The sequence below is a fragment of the Lytechinus variegatus genome, chromosome 5 (genome assembly GCF_018143015.1).
Source record: "Lytechinus variegatus isolate NC3 chromosome 5, Lvar_3.0, whole genome shotgun sequence".
Classification (NCBI taxonomy): Eukaryota; Metazoa; Echinodermata; class Echinoidea; order Temnopleuroida; family Toxopneustidae; genus Lytechinus; species Lytechinus variegatus.
This window is the reverse complement of record NC_054744.1, coordinates 11,996,034-12,016,835: the sequence shown is the minus strand read 5'-3', so window position 1 is coordinate 12,016,835 and position 20,802 is coordinate 11,996,034. Positions and strand designations below refer to the sequence as shown.

Genomic DNA, 20,802 nt, shown 5'->3' with positions numbered 1-20,802 from the left:
CTCAAGCTGGAAGGAATGTCCCCGTCTGTTCCTGTTCAGCTTAGGTTTAGTATTTGTTCGGGCGTCTATATCCAGTTTGCCATGTAACATTTTGAAGAAACAGCTTAAACGGTGTGCTTCGCGTCTCTCTTGGAGAGAATTCCATTTGAGTGAATTTAACAGTTGGCTCAGTTGGTAGAACGTCCGTCTCACAAATGGGAAGTCGGGGGTTCAAACCCTGGCTGCATCAGACCAAAAGACAAAAAAAGATGGGAGTTGCTGCTACCCTGTTTGGCGTTCAACACTTAAAGGGATAGAGCCTCGTCGATCTGGCGCTGCACAGCGGCTGCCTCGAAATCAAATTTTTGGAATATTTCATTTCATGTCTATTTCGAACAATAAAATATGGATTTTTTTTATAGCTGTAGCTGTAGATAAATTTACCAATGCATAGGTGATTAAGAATTTATTTGAAATATTATGAATATGTTTTGATATCATTGATGTTTTCATTTTTTTATGTATGATTGGTCAGGTGCAGCATCTAATAACAGTTCATCGTCACCTTTCACCCACCTAAGTCAAGCTCCGACTGAAGTTCTCAAGCTTCTAGAACAGGATGCATCCTGGAGCTACCAGATCCTTGAGGTGGAGAGAATAACCCAACATCGGTAAAGATCACGCAAATGATGTGCATTTTATCTATCCAGGGGCCCGTTGCAGAAAAAAGTCCCAAATGCGCTGTTGATTGGTTGAAAATCAAGTTGTGCATGATTTTTAGAGTTGCGATCGATTGCAACTCTTTCTGCAACGGGCCCCCGGAGTGTTAGTTCATTGTCATCAGAATATGTGTTCTTATTATTTTTGTAATTGTAATTATTATTGTTATCATTGTCGTCATTGTCATGATCATCATCGATGTCATTATCATCATTTATTAGGTGGTCTGTCTATGACAGATCACCTAATGATTTCGTCAGAATTTTCTTTATTTCTTTCTTCCTATCTTTATTCATTGTACCTATTTTTTGTCGCCAACTTTTCTCGAAATTGGCTGAATCAATTTTGCTGATTTTTTTGTCATATATAGAATCTATCATAGAGACGGCAAAATAAGCTTTTCAAGGTCATATGGTCATGATGACGTCATCTACGCGCCATTTTGTAAAATTCTTCATTTGATCATATCTTCATTATCAATTATCAAAAATTAACAATATTTACATGACATTAACTTCATGTCAGGGGTCAAATGCCAATGTCATCAAAGGTCATGTAGAGGTCATGACGCGCGCGTACGCGCGCGTCAAAGGTAAAAAAATCGTCCAAATGACCTATAAAATTTTTTGGGTACGTTTCAGGTCATTTTAAGCATTTCAAAAATTTGCGCGCGCGCACATATGCGCGCGCGTTTCCGCGCGTTACACCTTAACGCAACGCAGAAAAACCGTTTCTTTTAATATCATTGCATTGCTAATAAAATTCTGAGCAATTTGATACCTTGATCAACCTTCTACAACCATTAATAACGAAATTAACACCCGTTAAACTTTGCAGCACGTGTGCGCGCGAGCTCTCACTATAGGCCATATATGGGCAAAAACATGCCTATTGCAAATTCACTGTAGCTCTTTAAATAGTCCGTTGACCCCCAATTTTTTTTTCATATATCGATAGATTATGAGTTGTAAATTTGATTTCATGTCACCATTGTCCCTAAATTATCTCGTGACGTCATCAAATAGGCGCCCAAACTAAAAATTTCATTTATTCAAAAATGACGTCATCAAATTTATGCAAATTTGGCTGTAACTTCTCGAATATAAATCATTTTTCGCCCAGATTTCGATATGTTGTAGTTTAGAAGGTACTCTTTCTCCTCAGTTACATGAATATTCGTTTTGAGGAACGCATCATTACGTAAAACAGCGATGAAAAGAAGCATGTCATTTTTCCTCATTTTGCGTGTAATCTCTATGGGACATGACTTTTTCCCAAAACTAGATTCGACATTTCTCTATTTCGTGAGCCATATCTCCATTTTTTCTTGTCAGCTTTCCTTGAGCTTTTAACATGTTGTAGCTGAGATTCTGGGCTATCGGAAGTGTGCCCTTCATTTTTGGATCAGATGCCGGGATCATGCCCGTATTTCACTTGCAAAATTGGAATTGTAATTTTCAAAATTGCTTACGTGTAATCTCTATGGGGAATATCGTGGCTCAATGGATAACGCATTTGACTTGCTTTCTCGAGGGCGGAGGTTCGATTCCTGGGGTAGAAAAGATGATTTTTTTTTTCATTTTTTTTCTTTTTACCACCTCTTACATGATCCTTTATGATAATTAAAAGGTATGAAAGTTAAAATTTAGCAAGATAAAACAGATTATAATTGTTTTTTTCATATCACATGTATTTTGTGTGTAATCTCTATGGGACATGACTTTTTCTCAAAACTAGATTCGACATTCCTCTATTTCGTGAGCCATATCTCCATTTCTTCTTGTCAGTTTTGCCGGAGCTTTTAATATGTTATAGCTGAGATTCTGGGCTTTCGGTAATGTGCCCTTCACTTTTTGATCAGATGCCGGGATCATGCCCGTTTTTCACTTGCAATATTGGAATTGTAATTCTCAAAATTGCTTACGTGTAAAGTCTATGGGAAACATTAATAATCACATTGAGCAATGGTCAAAATTTATTCTTAGGATGTCTAGAATCAAGATTATCAATCATATCTAAATTATTCATTTTATACACTAGCCGACTCTGAATGAAAAATCATGACAGACCACCTAATTCGTCCGCATGACGAATTAAATTCTAGTTATTATTATTATTGTTTTTTTTGTTTTTTTTGTTTGTCATCTTTTCTTACGATGATGATGATAATTGATCATTTATCCTGTCTATGCTCCTCCTAATCAAGACTATTAACAGGATCATGATCATCATTATGACAAAGAGTAAAGCGTATCTGCTCAAAACGTCGCGAATAACAGTTCTTTTAAGAGCTATTATCAGAGAGATTAACAGTCCTTTTCAAGACTAACTTGGTGTAACCGCAATCTCACCATCTATTCTTACCACCACGCAAACCTTTAAAGATCACATCATCATTATCGTCACTATTATGATGATCATCATCATCAATTCTAAAATTATCAATCATCATCATCAATCATCAATCATCATCATTATCAATCATCATCATCAATCATCATTATCAATCATCATTATCAATCATCATCATCATCATTATCAATCATCATTATCAATCATCATCATCATCAATTCTAAAATTATCAGTCATCATCATCAATCATCATTATTATCAATCATCATTATCAATCATCATCAATCATCATCATTATCAATCATTATCCATCATCATCATCAATCATCATTATCAATCATCATTATCAATCATCATTATCAATCATCATCATCACCAATCATCAGTCATCATTATTATCAATCATCATTATCAATCATCATCATTATCAATCATCATTATCAATCATCATCATCAATCATCATTATTATCAATCATCATCAATCATCATCATTATCAATCATCATTATCAATCATCATCATCAATAATCATCATTATCAATCATCATTATCAATCATCATTATCAATCATCATCATCAATCATCAATCATCATTATTATCAATCATCATTATCAATCATCATCATCATCAATCATCAATCATCATCATCATCATCATCATCAACATTATCAATCATCAGCAATCACCATCATTCACCATTACCATCATCTTCATCATCGTCATCATTCCCTTTAAACCTCCCTTCCTTATTTTCACCATGATCATCACACGTTGGAATGATTTCCTTTTCTCCCTTCCCATACAGGCCTTTGTTATTCACCGGTCTCAAGGTCTTTTCAAGGTTTGGCGTGTGTAACTTCCTTGGCATCTCCGAAACTGTACTCAGGAACTGGTTGCAGGTCATAGAGAGTAACTACCACAGCAGCAACCCCTACCACAACTCGTCACATGCTGCCGATGTGTTGCAAGCAACAGCTTATTTCCTCGGAAAAGACAAAATGCAAGTAAGTCATGCTATGTTCGTTGTGAATATGGTGATCATGTTCATGTCATGCTATTTGAAGCATGCTATCTTGTTTTTAGATGAGGAAATTAAATTAATTTGCTAAGGTCTTTTTTTAGTCTCTCATGTTTCTGAGCTGTGTAGTTGGTGGGTGTCTATCAAGGAAAGAATCACTGTAAGAAGCTAAAAATAAATGAATGATTCTTGGAAACCTCTTGACCTTTCATTTTTTAGGGATTCTAAAGGCACCGTAATTGCATTTCTGAATTCATTGTAAGACTTCAACAAAGCATCAAGTTACAGCTAGTTACTTACATTACCAATGTGATAGGCGTTACCTTTGCTCATACCTTAACCCTATCTAGGCCGGGGTATTTTGGGAGTTCATATGGCCGGGGGGGGCCTCCCAGGCCCCCCCCTAAGATCTCGGCCGTCGACCGCGCGATCGCGCCGAAAATTGGCATGCTGGTTGCCTGGGACATAATCTCCAAGATTGTATAGTAATTTTTTTCGTGCGAGTCGCTATTAAGTGATTATGCTAATTTATGCGTAATTAGTATGCGAATCATACTTTTTCCTCTAACTCCCTAAATAAAGCTCCAAATGTACTAATTTTTGGTATAGAAACTCTTTGTGGTGTTCTTAGCAAGTGTACATGAAAAAAATTGCGATATCAAATCATTTTCTTATGTATTTTATTGTTTTTTGCAATTTCTTATGTATTTCTTTGTTTTTTGACCTTTTGTTTTTCATTGTTTTTTCAATGAAATTTGTTGGGGACTCTTCTGTGATCATAAAAAGCATAAAATAAATACATTTAGAGCAGCAAAACTAAAAATAATCATACATTTATGAATTTTGGTTGAAAACACAATTTGCATTGACTTTGTACACAAAATCACGTTTTTGAGCAATTTTCGGTCTGACATGCACTTACATAATGTTGCGTAATTTCGGAACTACGTACCCGGAGGACGCAAAGTTGGTCTCAAAAGTTGCGCAAGACTTGAAAGTAAAAAGTCAGCGAGTGGCGCGGTCAAAAAATTTCGCGCGGCGAAAATATTGCGCGATTTGTTGAGGGGGGGGCCTCCGAGGCCCCCCCCCCCCGGCCTAGATAGGGTTAATAGAAGATTTTTTTTTTTTTTTTAGCTGATATATTTTTCTAAATTTAAATTTTGATTTTTGAGCTGTAATCATAAAGTCAGAGATAGCCTATTGAATCATGAGTCGTCATGATTTTCTGAAATGTTATAGAGCTGCAATGTCTGATCGTTTGCAAAACTGGCAATGTACATTGCATCAGGAAGCAGCATTGTAATATTAATACACTCATTGATTTGATGAATCTCTGACTAGACTTCCATGTATTTCTTTTTTTTTTCTAATTCTTAAAAATGTTTATTTCAGTCATGTTTTGAGACGGCAGATCATGTAGCAGCATTGATAGCAGCCGCTGTTCATGATGTTGATCACCCCGGCAAGACAAACTCCTTTCTCTGTAATGCTGGAAGTGAACTTGCTATTCTATACAATGACACGTGAGTATGACTTCTTTGCCCTGAAACGTAAAAGATACAATTTGTGCTTTTCATAATGCGCCAACGTTCATTATCATGTGGGTTGTTGGTTGTGACTTGTGGGTTGACCAAATTTTTGTCTCGCTGGCATCGCTATAGATTGTAGATATGGATTGTATATCTACAGTGCGTATCAAAAAAAAGTTTACACTTTGAAAAAGCCCTGGGAATTAAACAATATACAACATGTGGGTAATTTTTTCACATATAATTATGGGTTTGGGTCTCATCTATCCAATGAAAGTAAAAGTTTTGACAGAATGTTACACTTGAGTGAGTACTGTCCATTTTTGTAAAGCTCGCAGAAATCTGTTTGCGCAGAAATGCTTGTTTTCATGCTTTGTCAAGTGGAAAGGGCGAAATCAAACTAACCCTGCGAAGCATTTCTCATAAATTTCCTTAGCACTTTTAGCCAATTGAAATAAAATGGATACATTCAAGCATTTTGTAACAATTTTGCCGCCCAAATTTGAAATTTCAACACTTAGTAAGCACAACCTTTACCCCTTTTTTGCCAGCTAGATCTGAGGACATAACTGAATCTGAACAAAATTTTATATCAGACATCTCCAGCATTTTTTACTAAGTATTTATCATTTAAAGTTGGTTTACATTTCATTTTTTTTTCATTTAATACTTGTTTCTCCACACTTTTCCCAAGCTTGGCAATGATTAACAAAATGAAAATCAAGCGTAAGCCAATTCATGTAAATCACAGCTCAGTGTAAAGCAAATATCGTCACGATGGACTTGGTATGTGGGGAGTGGGGTGGGACGCAAAGCACTCTTCGAACTGTTTTGGGCAAGGAAACAAGTTTAAAAAGGTAAAAGATACCCTCAAATCAATTTTACTAGCTAATTTCCACGTGTTCTTCATGATTAAGGTCTACTTTTATTCGCATAACTATTTCAAAGTTCTGCGCAAATTATTTTTCACCAACTTTTCAAAAGTAAGTGGTGCTCACTCAAGCGGAAATATTTTTCGACAGGTTTATCGTCACTTGCTTAAATAGATCTGTACCAATGCTAAAATGTGGAGAAATCGTCAGGATATTACAAATATATAATTTACAGGATTTTTTCTAAGTGTAAACTTTTTTTTGATACGCACTGTATACTCAAGGGATTTGATATTTACTTATAGTTTGAGAATGTTAGTCAGCTTCATAAACGTGTGAAAAATCTCTACGTTTAAGGTATTATTAGAATGATCACATATTCATGAAGGCCACACAGTCATTTTCTTTGCAGTCGGTGGTTGTATATGATGCTTATCTTGTTATTTTTTTTCGACAGGGCGGTTCTTGAGAGCCATCATTCAGCTCTGGCATTTCAGCTTACAACAAAAGAAGACAGATGTAATATATTCAAAGAACTGGACAGGTGAGTAGATGGAGAGTTTTATGAAGAAAAATGTTCTATCAATTTTATATTTTTACTATAGTGGAAATTTTATAAACAAGACAATTATATATGAAATTTTGCTGAGAAATAATTTATTTACAAGAAAAATTATAATGTTATGAAAAACATAAAACGCACATTATTAGGAATTGCATACATGCATGCAGTACCTTTAGAACGATTCAAAATGATGTGTATAATATGTTTTATCAGATAGTGATGTTGGTACTTGTTAATTAATGAACCATCTTCATCTCAAAACCATGATTGGTCATTATATATTGCTCATGACTGGTCATTAGTAAAATCTATGCATGAGGCCAACTAAATGATCAGTTACATGCACATGTGCCATTCAGTCATATTAGGATCCACTTTGACATCTCTTAACATTTATTATTCACTATCCCAGGCTTGCATCCTCCAATGTATGAAAATATTCTCATAAGGAGGGTTTCATTTCCAAGAAGTTCCTTTTCTGTCAAAAATGAAATGAAATTAAAAAAGTCATACAAACACATTAATTTCAAACATATTGTACAACCAGTAGACTCATGTGTTTTCCTCCTCATCTTTTCTGTATTGCAGAGATGATTTCCGAGCACTACGTCATTCCATCATTGATATGATCCTGGCTACAGAGATGACTAAACACTTTGAGCATCTCTCTAAGTTTGTGAACTGCATCAACAAGCCTGGAGCAAGGGAAGGAGATGATTCATCATCCCTGGTAGGAAAATCAATACAATTACCTGATCTTTGAAAAAAATATTGGAAGCCATATTTGGTCAGCTTTCATTCTGCAAATTGGCAACATCAGCTTCCTTATTTTCTGAAATGATATGCTTAAAGAATTGAGTATGTATTTTCAATTACTATGATATTTTCATCATCATTGTCATCGCATCATGTCATCATCATCATCGCCATTGTCGTCATTGCCACCACCACCATCATCCCTATCATCGTCATCATCATTATCAACATCAATGTAATCATCATCATCATTACTATCGTCATCATCATTTTCATCATGAAAATCAAATCATCATCATCATCATGACATCATTATCATCATCATGACATCATTGTCATCATCATGACATCATTGTCATCATCATGACATCATCATCATCATGACATCATCATGACATCATCATCATGACATCATCATGACATCATCGACACCATCATCATCACATCATCATTGTCATCGTCATATCATCATCATCGCCATTGTCATCACTGCCACCTCTGCTGTTGTCACCACCACCACAACCATTTTCATCATCATCATAATCATCATCATCATCACCATCATCTTCATCATCATCATCACCATCATCTTCATCATCATCTTCATTATCATTTTTTACTTGGGACTATACTCTTGATCGTTCTCTCAGCAGTGGTCGTAGAACTACCCCAGACACCACGACCCTATCTACCACAGAGAACAGGGCTCTAGTTTATATATTGTATTATTATTCTTGTTAGTATTATTATTCATCATCATCGTCATGTTCCTTTTTTATTCACGAATTGGCACTATATATTATACTGTTGTTCTCTCAGCAGAGTGGTGGTAGAAGCACCCCAGACACCATGACCCTATCTACCCCAGAGAACAGGGCTCTAGTCAGGCGTATGCTCATCAAGTGTGCTGATGTAGCTAATCCTACAAGGCCTCTGGAGCTGTGTAAAGAATGGGCCAGGAGAATATCACAAGAATACTTCAATCAGGTCAGACATCTGATTTACCATGGGGGGGGGGGGTACTTTTTGTTTTAAGAAAACTATCTTGGCTCCACACCTGAGGGGTTTATTATATTTACATCATGCCTGTATGATATCTACAGAAGATGTGAATCTACCCTTGTAAAACTATTAATTTTCCCCCTAAGAATCTCTCTTCATTTCTGTGGCATTTATTCCTTTTTGATAAATTGTTGTCTAGCTGTTATGACAAGTGTTATTCCATCCCAGTCATTTCACAATGAAATCTTGATACAATTCTGTAGCGTGCCTTCGCAAATCACGATATTTCTCTTCATAAGTGGGCGAGACATAAAATCGCTTTTGCATTGTTTATTTTTATTGCCGAGTGATAAATCTTTCCTTCCCCAAGGTTTCTTAATTTTCTTTTACATATGTGAGGTTTATCTCTCATTAATAAATCATTCTTGATTATTTTTCTTGATTTTTGTCTCGCCTGCATAGCAGAGCGAGACTATAGGCATCGCTTTTCCGACGGCGGCGTCGTCAACATCGAAATTTAACCGAAGGTTAAGTTTTTGAAATGTCATCATAACAAATTATATGGACCTAGTTCATGAAACTTGAACATAAGGCTAATCAACTATTACTGAACATCCTGCTTGAGTTTCACATCACATGAGTAAGGTCAAAGGTCATTTAGGGTCAATGAACTTTGGCCAAATTTGAGGTATCTGTTGAATTACCATCATAACTTTGAATGTTTATGGATCTGATTCATGAAACATGGATATAAGTGTAATCAAGTATCTTTGAGGATCCCGTCTGAGTTCCAGGTCTCATGACCAAGGTCAAAGGTCATTTAAGGTCAATGAACTTTGGCCATGTTGGGGGTATTTGTTGAATTACCATCATATCTCTAAGTGTATTGGTCTAGTTCATAAAATGTGGACATAACAGTAACCAAGTATCACTGAACATCGTGTTCAGGTTTCAGGTCACATGACCAAGGTCAATGGACTTTTGCCATGTTGGGGGTATTTGTTGAATTACCATTATAACTCTGTAAGTATATTGGTCTAGTTCATAAAACTTGGACATAAGAGTCATCAAATATCACTGAACATCTCATATGAGTTACAGGTCACATGACCAAAGTCAAAGGTCATTGAACTTTAGCCATTTTAGAGGTAATTATTAGATTGTTGTCATTACTTTGAAAGTTTTAGGTCACATGATCAAGGTCAAATGTCAATGAACGTAGTATTGTATCATTATATGAATGGTGTTGTTGTGAAAAAATTATTTTATAGTAGTTTTCAAAGTCAGCACTGCTGCTATATTGAATCGCGTGATGCAGGTGAGACCGCCAGACACATTCCACTTGTTTATTTCTTTTCCTCTCCCTTTCCCTAATGGCCTGACATTTATTGCCCAAAGATATATCATTCTTACATATTTTGTACATGTTAATCTGATTTTTTTTTTGCTAGTTGATAATTGGGGATGCATTTTCTTTATCCTTTTCAACCTTTTACAAAAATGTCTTCACTTTTTTTATTTTTATTGGTGAGTGATAAATCTTTCTTTTTCCAAAGTTTTACATGTGTGACGTTTATCTCTCATCGATAAATCATTCTTGATTATTTTTCTTGATGATAATTTTTTTCTTTAATATGTGTTTTTAGATGTTAAGTAAACAGTATTATCTTTATAAATCATTGAATATCTGTGATGTTTATTGCTTTTTTGTAAATTATCCTCTCATATAATTTTGTTTTTTATTATTCAGACTGATGAGGAGAAGAGACGAGGTTTACCGGTTGTTATGCCTGTGTTTGACAGAACCGTTTGCAGTATTCCCAAATCACAAATCTCCTTCATAGACTACTTCATCATGGACATGTTTGAGGCTTGGGATTGTGAGTATCAAGATGGCCTGATGTCTTTGCACCTAAACTGGACTAAAAAAATAAGAAATGACTTTTTGGAATATTCCACAATAGTTTCAGTTGATATTGTTCCTTTTAATTCAAAAGTAAGGGTGTGTAAAATCAAATTAAAATCATAGAAAAATATTGGATTAATTAGGGGAAAATGTGTCCCATCAATTGAAGATTGTAAAAAAAAAACAGTTGTACCCTGTGTCTTTTGCTTAATTTCCATGTATTGTTTGTGTTTATCATTGTTACCTTTTCACTTTTATGTACGTTTATATATATATATATATGTATTGGGTGTCCCACTCATAAAGCTTTTGCTTTTAGGGGCACCCTAATCATTTAATCTATACTGTACATTCAAGTATGATTTTGTATATATTTTGCTTTGTATTTTGATTTTTTAAATGATTGAATAAAATGAATTGAATTGAATTTATTTGACACATCATTTTGGGGTTTGGATAGGGGGACTGCATTTCAAGCCTTTACATTAACTGCCTGAAATTTATATTTTTTCCACCATTTTGACTTGGTTTTTGTCTCACCTGAACAAAGTTTGGCAGAGACCTTGCTATCACTTTACCTATTAGTCTGTTGGTCTGTTAGTATGTAACAAAAATGTGAAAGTTTTCGTTCAACTTGCTCTCATTTCTTTATTTCTGCAATAGTGATGGAAGAATTTATAGAAGGAAGGAGAGGATTTGAGAAAGATCGTGGGTGAATATTTGGTGTAGCCTTAAAGGACAAGTCCACCCCAACAAAAACTTGATTTGAATAAAAAGAGAAAAATTCAAGAAGCATAACACTGAAAATTTCATCAAAATCGGATGTAAAATAAGAAAGTTATAGCATTTTAAAGTTTTGCTTATTTTCAACAAAATTGTTATATGAACGAGCCAGTTACATCCAAATGAGAGAGTTGATGACATCACTCACTCACTATTTCTTTTGTATTTTATTATATGAAATATGAAATATTTTGATTTTCTCGTCATTGTCATTTGAAATGAAGTTTCATTCCTTCCTGAACATGTGGAATTCCATTATTTTAACATTTTGTGCTTCAGGCAAGGAGGTCCTAACTGTCAAATTCGTAAAAATTGAAATATTGTATAATTCAAACAATAAAAAACAAAAGAAATAGTGAGTGGGTGACATCATTGACTCTCTCATTTGGATGTAACTGGCTCGTTCATATAACTATTTTGTCGAAAAAAAGCGAAACTTTGAAATGTCATAACTTTCTTATTTTATATCCGATTTTGATGAAATTTTCAGCATTGTGCTTGTCTGATTTTTCTCTATTGATTCAAATCAATATTTTTCTGAGGTGGACTTGACCTTTAAGCAATGTAAGGGAGAATAATGCTTGAAGATAATATAATCTAGTATCACACTGTCTTATGTTTAACAAATTGATTAATGGAAATCCAATAATTTTGCATTTTCCCACTTTCACAGCTTTTGCCGACTGCCCTGAGCTTATGGAGCATTTACAGATCAACTACGTCTACTGGAAAGGGGAGGAAGAAAAGGAACGGGAAAAGAAGATGAAAGAAAAAGAAAATGAAAAGGGTGATGATGAAAAAGAATGATTTACTTTCAAGGGTTCACCTTTCTTTGGTTATTGATTTTCAGCATTTTTTGTTCAACTTCTTGAAGGTTCTACTAGTACTCAACTCATTTCGAGTATCCATGCTTACGATGATCAGTTATGATCAAGTTTGCATTGAAGAGTATAAAATATTACATGTGCTATTTTTACTTTCAAAGAATGGGAGAAAAATTTTGATTTATTTACTAAAATATATCAGCAGGGATGTCTATTTTCAGATAAATCCTGAATTCAGGCCCAGGAATCTTATTTCCAAGCCAGAGAAAGCAACATTTTGTGTGCAAAATGGCCTACTCTAGATGATTTTCAAGATTCATATCAATTGTAAGTGGCATTCCTCTATTTTTTTATTTTTCATTTTTGTATTGTAGCAGGGATAACTTGGTGCAGTAGGTTTATTGCCCGAAGGTGCTTGCTGAAATGATATACCTGATAGGAGTATTCATAAAGCTAACTATAAAGATGTTGAAAAAATATCAATGCTGTTAATTAATCAATCGTAAGTCAATTTTAGGCCCAAAAATCAATTTGCAAATTGGATTTTGGTCTACTTGTAATAAAATGACTAAATTGATTTACTATTGCTCAACTTGATCCAGTAATTGCCATTTCAGTTGACAAATTTACACTTGATTTCATATGATTTTCTTGCAATATCCCTATTTTTTATCTCTCTCATGATGCTTATTGTTTTGTGAAATGGTTGCTACATTAGTATTTATGGTAAACCCATTCATATGTATGCCATGCAAAGTGAGATACTCATATGGTACCCTTTTATACATAGTTAAAAGATGACCTACATGTATGTACACTTGAGAAGATATCTATGATTATGAATTTATGATCGATTGTAAGGTTATAACAGAAGTGTAATAGACTGAGTAAAAGTGCCATATGTAATTTTTCAGGTAGATCTTTTCAAACAACTCATACTATCTTCTAATTCATTGTACATCTCAACATGTTCACAAAGCGGGATTAACACTGAGTTTACTAGAGCTAACAAAGGTATGTTTAATTGTATTATGATTCATTGTTTGTTATGTAATGCTTTTTAGCGAATAGGTTTTCTATTGCTAAAGTTAAATGACAACATATTCCCTCTTTATGTTTAATATACAAAGGGATACTTTTTACTAATAAGGAAGATTGAATTCCATTATATGAAAAAAAAATTGTTTTTTTTAAACAGAGATATATTGACTACTTTCCAAATGAACAAATTCACCTTGATGTTGAGATATTTATATAATTGTAAATAATTGGTACTGAATTTATGAAGAGATCCTTATGTATTGAGCAGATTTATAGAAAAGAACTTATTGTGATTAAAGAATTTTCAATAGTTTACACACATTTGAGAATATTTCTAAATGAGCAATTCCAGAGAGAGTTTCAGAGTATCACATTCTAACATTTACAGTATTAAAAACATTTCATGTTTAGTTCATCAGATGCATTTTGTATTCAATTACATAAACAATGAATTTTACAGAAAAAAATTGGACAATTGTAGCGAAAATTCATTTATTGTTTTGCATAACAGGCATGTAATTGAATGTTATATGTGCATGATAAGCTCTGCTGTTTGAATACTGTAAATGTTATCATGTGATCCATTGAACCTGTCTTCATTTGCCGCATGCATTACTCTGAATAGCCTATGTATAATGTACTAGATAGAGGTTAGTAGGTAATTTTCTAATTCTAAGGACTTTTTTTTATTATGAGACAGTGATCAATATTTATATTGCCTTCCAAAATTGATTAGTCCAATGTGAACAAAAACACTTTGATTTTTCTTGTCGGCAAGAGCAATTGAAGTGACCTATTGGCCCGAATTCACAAAGGTGGTTTTGAAAACCCACGATTGAGTCCATGGTTTATGCAGATGTCCTGTATAAATTACGCTTAATTCAGCGTGTAACTGGCGCTTGTATAAATCATGTCCAATGCTGGTGCGCGCTTTTGTCACAGTGCGCCAAATTGACGCCTGTTTCCAGGGTTAGATACGCTATTTTATTCATGAGTCCACTGTTTGTAGAGTGGACTCATTATTCAAAACAGTGGACTCATGAATAAAATAGCATATATAACCACGGCAACAGGCGTCAATTTGGCGCACTCATGATGAAAACGCGCATCAGCATTGGACGTATTTTAATATGCGCGGTAAAATCGGCGTAATTTATAGGGGAAATCTGCATAAACCGTGGGTTTTCAAAACCACCTTTGTGAATTCGGGCCATTGTTTTTGTCTCACCTGCGAAGCAAAGTGAGACTATAGGCGCCGCTTTTCCGACGGCGACGGCGGCGGTGGCGTCAACATCAAATCTTAACCTGAGGTTAAGTTTTTGAAATGATGTCATAACTAAGAAAGTATATGGACCTAGTTCATAAAACTTGGCCATAAGGTTAATCAAGTATTACTGAACATCCTATTAGAGTTTCACGTCACATGACCAAGGTCAAAGGTCATTTAGGGTCAATGAACTTAGACCATGTTGGAGGAATCAACATCGAAATCTTAACCTGAGGTTAAGTTTTTGAAATGTCATCATAACTTAGAAAATATATGGACCTAGTTCATGAAACTTGGACATAAGGTTAATCAAGTATCACTGAACATCTTGCATGAGTTTCACGTCACATGACCAAGGTCAAAGGTCATTTAGGGTCAATGAACTTTGGCCGAATTGGGGATATCTGTTGAATTCCCATCATAACTTTGAAAGTTTATGGATCTGATTAATGAAACTTGGACATAATAGTAATCAAGCATCACTGAACATTTTGTGCAAGTTTCAGGTCTCATGATTAAGGTCAAAGGTCATTTAGGGTCAATGAACTTTGGCCGAATCGGGGGTATCTGTTGAATTACCATCATAACTTTGAAAGTTTATTGGTCTAGTTCATTGAACTTGGACATTAGAGTAATCAAGTATCACTGAACATCTTGTGCTCATTTCAGGTCACATGACCAAGGTCAAAGGTCAATGAACTTTGGCCGAATTGGGTGTATCTGTTGAATTACCATCATAACTTTGAATGTTTATGGATCTGATTCATGAAACTTGTACATAAGAGTAATCAAGTATCACTAAACATCCTGTGCGAGTTTCAGGTCACATGATCAAGGTCAAAGGTCATGTAAGGTCAATGAACTTTGGCCATGTTGGGGTTTTTCGTTGAATAACCACCATCATATCTCTGTAAGTTTATTGGTCTAGTTCATAAAAAGTGGTCTAGTTCATTAAACTTGGACATAAGTGTAACCATGTATCACTGAACATCTTGTGCGAGTTAGAGTAGTATTCATAGTCAGCACTGCTGCTATATTGAACCGTGTGATGCAGGTGAGACGGCCAGAGGCATTCCACTTGTTTTACAAGTGAAGATTATATTCTTTTATATGATTTATTATTCTTTTATAAATGATTAAGCTTTTGAATTTTGTCAATGTTTTACACATGTGTAAAACATTTTTAATGTAAAATACATGAAAAAAAATCCACAATACTTTCATGAATTTTGTTCTTATGTGGATTAATTAACACAAACTTATTTTTATTGACCAAAGAAGTTTACTTTCAAACATGAATTTTATATTTTAGCAGTATTAGTTTTGTTAGGCCATTTTTGTGGACAATGCTCTTACAGCGATGCTGTATAAGATGATAGACTTGCTTCTCTGGCATATGTTTCATTCCAATAGTACATTTTAAACCCAACCCATTGGTTTATACAGTATTCACAAAACTATTGTGGGCACCGTTCACAGGCAATATATATGCCATGTATTCCACACACACAGACATATATATATTAAAAAAACTACAAATTTGAACTTAATGGATATATTCATGAAGACTTTGAAGATTCCTTCTAATGAACTTAGTTTTTAAATGGATATAAAATTGTATTGTTGTATTATTGTATGAATCAACATGCTTTATTTGCAAAAATATATAAAATCACTATGAAAATGACCACTGTGTATTCACAGTGAATAACAATAATGCTAAAAAATCAAAGTACATTCTGATTGAAGCATGCAAAATTTTGTTTCCCAGAATTAATAGAAAATGAGTTTTAAATGGTTAAGCTTTATACATGTACACCTTCATGAATACAGACCTCCAGCTTATTCTATAATACAGCCGATGAGACAGTAAGCTATAGGTCATATATCACATCTAAAAGCTCTTGGTGATTTGAAAGAAAGTGTTTCTTCTACAGCATCGTTAAAGTGAAGTATGTTATTAATTCCCTCCAAGTCATTGTATTTTTGCGATTTTAATATATATATATTGATGACCAGAAAGTTTTAATGTTATATTAACAGTAGTACATGACTAGGTGTTTCATAAAGCTGTTTTAAGTTTTTTCGACTTTACAATTGACCAGTGATCCTTTCTTTGACGCTTAATAAACATGAATGAAATTTTGGTGAACATCATTTACCACAAGAAAGGATTACCAGTCGTTCATAAAGTCGCTTGTAACTTTCGAACAGCTTTATGAAATGCCAACCTGTAAGTTTCAATGTTACGTTATTATTTTGGTTTCATTAATTCTCTTGCCAAGTAGAGTAAGTAATTTTTTTCAGTGTCATTTCTCAATTTTTGTTTAGCATTTTTAAAAGAGGATCCATATGTTATTCTAGTTAATTCACTTAGTGCCATTATTTTGTCCTTTGTGAAGTTACATATATTTTAGTTGTATATATTCTTGTATCAAGTCAAAAATTTTTAAGACTTTGAAACAGATATTCACAGCACATGAAATTTGCTTTGTCAAATATAAATGCTATTTTTTCTTTACTTCGAAGCATTCTTATTCTTTTTATTCACCGTTTAGGCTTTGGAATATATATTTTATTATAGGGAATATAATCCCTTCCCTTTCCAATTATAACTCATGTATATCTGCAGATGTAATAAAAACTTTTCAATCTGCCCTGATCATGAAATCTTTTCATATATATATATATATATATATATATATATATATATCATAGGCCCTTTATGAGATTGTTGTGTAAAGTACCCTATACACAGATATTCAACAAATTCAAATAATGGTTCAAAAAGTTCAACAAGTTTAATTTTCTTTGTATCTCATCCAAAAGTCTAGCAAAACATTTAAAGAGATATTTGGTTATCAATGAGTCAGCTAATCTACTCTTAGTATTTAATTAGGATTGGATATGCTCTGTTTTTTTATTGTTTTTGTTTTTTTTGCTAAGCATTAAGGAAAGTTGGGTCTTGCTCCAAAGTAATTAATTATTTTTCAGATAACGGATCATGTACATGTGTTTATTGATTGAAATTGATTTGCAAGTTGATTAAGATCTACATTGGACAAAGTTTGTAAATATTGTACGATATGCATTCCTAAAGGGAAAAAGAGAAGACAGATATTTATGTTATTTATATATTTGTATTGAATTAAGAAATTATGGACATTATATTTCATATGCCAACTAGTTTTGTTTTAAATCAAAATATTTTGTGCTATTATGTTTGATAAACAATTATAAGCCTTTCATTGCCAAATTTGCTCAAGTGCAAGGAGAAGATAACTAGTGATTTTTTTTTACAGGGGATGGGTGAGTGAAACATTCAACCATATGAAGGTTTGAATATAATTATTCATATCGAAATCATGAATATTCTTGTTCTACACATCTACGTATCAATGTGCTGCCATGAGAATCGTGAATAATTGAATTGAAAAAGAAAACTATATATTTTCAAGAGAAAAATGGAGATATTGATCTTTGCAATCTTGATAATTTGAAGAAATATGGGCGGCATTTGTATTTGACAGCTAATGATATGGTCACCACTGTCCTTTTCAGAGTGCATTTGCAATTTCATCAGGCTTGCTTGTTCTGATAAAAGTAATTAAAAATACTCCACAAAGATATGTGAATTCATCAACAAGTAAAGATGACATCATAATAACAGTATACAGATTGCAGGTATCGATTCATACACTCATCCATTCTGGTAGTATTTACCGTTTTTAAAAATATTAATGAATTTTTGGAACCCCGAAGTCTAATTAGTAGTGACTAAGAAGTTTTATATTGAATTGATATCAATTATTATTGTTTTTACCTCATTTTTATTGAACTTTTATTTCACTAAATTCTGCATCTTACAAATGTGAGAGTTACTAAGAGTCCTGGTGCTGTCACATAAAAGTTACTATTACGGATTCAATTGTAACTTCAGTGGAATCCCTGATTTTGATTGGCTGCGGCGCCATGTTACTATGTTGGATGCCACTGAACGGTGAAGTTATTATCATGGTCACTTTTATTCAATGTGATCCTGCTACATTTATAGCTTATATAAATTCTATTTTTGCCAAGTCAAATTTTAAAGTGTTGTTTTGGGCACATTATATTTCATAAGCAGTTATGTTTATGTGATCTACATTTTATTTGAACAAATCAGTCTAATATAAAAAGATATGTGTGTTGAAGTAAATCTTAATCAATGGATGACTATTTCTGAAATGATTATGAATTTTTATTAAAGCAAGAAGCTGGCTGTTCATTTATTTGCTGCTTTTTAATTTAAACAGAAAATCCATAATTCCTCTACATCTTGCTAACAGTAAAAGTGCTAAGCTGGATAATTAAATAGGTTTTATTAGCTCGATTCTTTTCCATTATATTTTTAAGATTCTGGTGCTATCCTTTCAGTATCTGTGCAAGTATGTTTAGTTTTATCTTTCTAAAAATAAATGATAGAAATGTTTGACCACTACCTCACTGTTGTAGGGGATGATTCCATGCCGAAACTTATTTTCATTGATATACAATACAATTTCACTTCAGCTTACAAGGTGATGTTTGTTGGGTTTATGTGTGTATCCAGTGTCAATTCACTGACACCGATCAAAATGAAAATATGATTTTATAAAGTTTAAAGCTCCCACTACTTGAAAATGCATGGAATGTTAATTGAAAAGACTCATTCAGGTGATATGATTTTATGCTGCATGAAAAATGGGAAATAGACATAAACTCATGCAGGTTGAATGTAAATGCATCGTTAATCGTGCTTTAGAAATTGATCTTGCATGAAAATGATATGATCACTTTTGAATGATACAATTTAGTCTATAATATATCACTTTTTAATTAGAGAAAGCTGTTAACAATGAATTCCCCTTAATTTAAGACTTGAAAATTCATTATTTTTGTATGTACAGTGCAGCTACACATTCAACTGTTGTACAATTTACATCTACCGGTATATGTTAGTGTGGTTGTCACAACTTGTAAGCTAGGATTTTTATTGTTAGAATGAACATTATTCTAGAAGATTTATTTTTCTATAATTCGGTGTGTGAGAGTTTTACAAGTTCAATTTTGTGAGATATTGGTATAGAGTAGACTATACTTGTCTGAATTACAAAGGTAGACCTTGGATGCTTTGTACTGATTTATAACAATAATAGATTTTATTGAAAGTTCTGTATGATATAGAGACCACTATAAGTCAATATTTTCGTACAGAAAGAGCCGATATTTGCAACAAATATTTTAAAAGTATTGCCCTTTATTTGTTTCAGATTTAAAAAAAATGAAAAGTGCAGTATTAGCACAAAGCAGTTATGAACAAAGCACAACACGCACAGAGGCATGTGATAATGAACAATTGGTGAAAAGTACTCAAATAAGCCTTGTATCTGACATTCCATTTAGTGTACTGCTTTATACATACATACATAAATGTACTGTATCATATGTATATTCAATGTACCCATGTACATAAAAGAGTATGGTGATGTACTGTCTATAAAGTTCAGTGTCTTGATATCTTGAGTACTAGTATATGTCCTCTTATGATGCCATAGATGTTTTTTTATGAAAAGTAATACACAGGTTATAAGATAGTTGGGGGGGGGGTAGTGTTCAGTGGGGAATGATAAAAACCAACTGCCATGGATATTATATTGGCATGAAAATACAGATTCTTAGTATGTAAATGTTACTTCATTTGATTTTCTTGAACAATACATAACTGAAGACTATTCAAAAGTACTCAACATTTCAGGTTTTTGTACCTAACTCAGACATTCAGGAGGAATTAGGTACTTGCCAGCTTTTTAACGGGATGCTTTTACTATGAATATGCTGTATTTTTAACTGGAATATTTCAAAATGTATTTTGATTAAAAATTTTGAAAATGCCCATCGATTGAAAATCACAAATTATAAATCATGACATGCTGTTTTAAATGACAGAAATATTTCAGATTTTGATTTGTCATTTATTTAAATTTTCATTTATTGTTAATTTGAACATTATATAATTCATATTTTAAAGAGGAATGAATATGACTTTCAAGGGTGATAAAATCATACACTGGTAAAAAAAGGAATATACATGTAAATATATCAATATTTGAACAAACTACCCTAATATCTGTAAACCTACAATTTTGAATCCTTTGGAATGTTTAA

The 20,802-nt window shown here is 33.4% G+C and overlaps 1 protein-coding gene across 2 annotated transcripts in view; it reads left to right on the top strand.

Moving 5' to 3' along the window:
- LOC121415358 (high affinity cAMP-specific and IBMX-insensitive 3',5'-cyclic phosphodiesterase 8B-like) overlaps positions 1 to 13,189 on the top strand; it is an 84,488-nt gene extending 71,299 nt beyond the window's left edge. Inside the window, exons 12-19 of one of the 2 annotated variants that reach the window (XM_041608542.1) lie at positions 515 to 650; positions 3,859 to 4,057; positions 5,464 to 5,594; positions 6,930 to 7,016; positions 7,626 to 7,767; positions 8,616 to 8,780; positions 10,546 to 10,675; positions 12,158 to 13,189. In XM_041608542.1, coding sequence (XP_041464476.1) covers positions 515 to 650; positions 3,859 to 4,057; positions 5,464 to 5,594; positions 6,930 to 7,016; positions 7,626 to 7,767; positions 8,616 to 8,780; positions 10,546 to 10,675; positions 12,158 to 12,291 — 1,124 coding nt within the window. In that variant the 3' untranslated portion in view covers positions 12,292 to 13,189. Of the gene's footprint in view, positions 1 to 514; positions 651 to 3,858; positions 4,058 to 5,463; positions 5,595 to 6,929; positions 7,017 to 7,625; positions 7,768 to 8,612; positions 8,781 to 10,545; positions 10,676 to 12,157 lie in introns of both variants that reach the window. The other variant, XM_041608541.1, reaches the window with a different exon arrangement.
- The last annotated feature ends 7,613 nt before the right edge of the window (positions 13,190 to 20,802 follow it).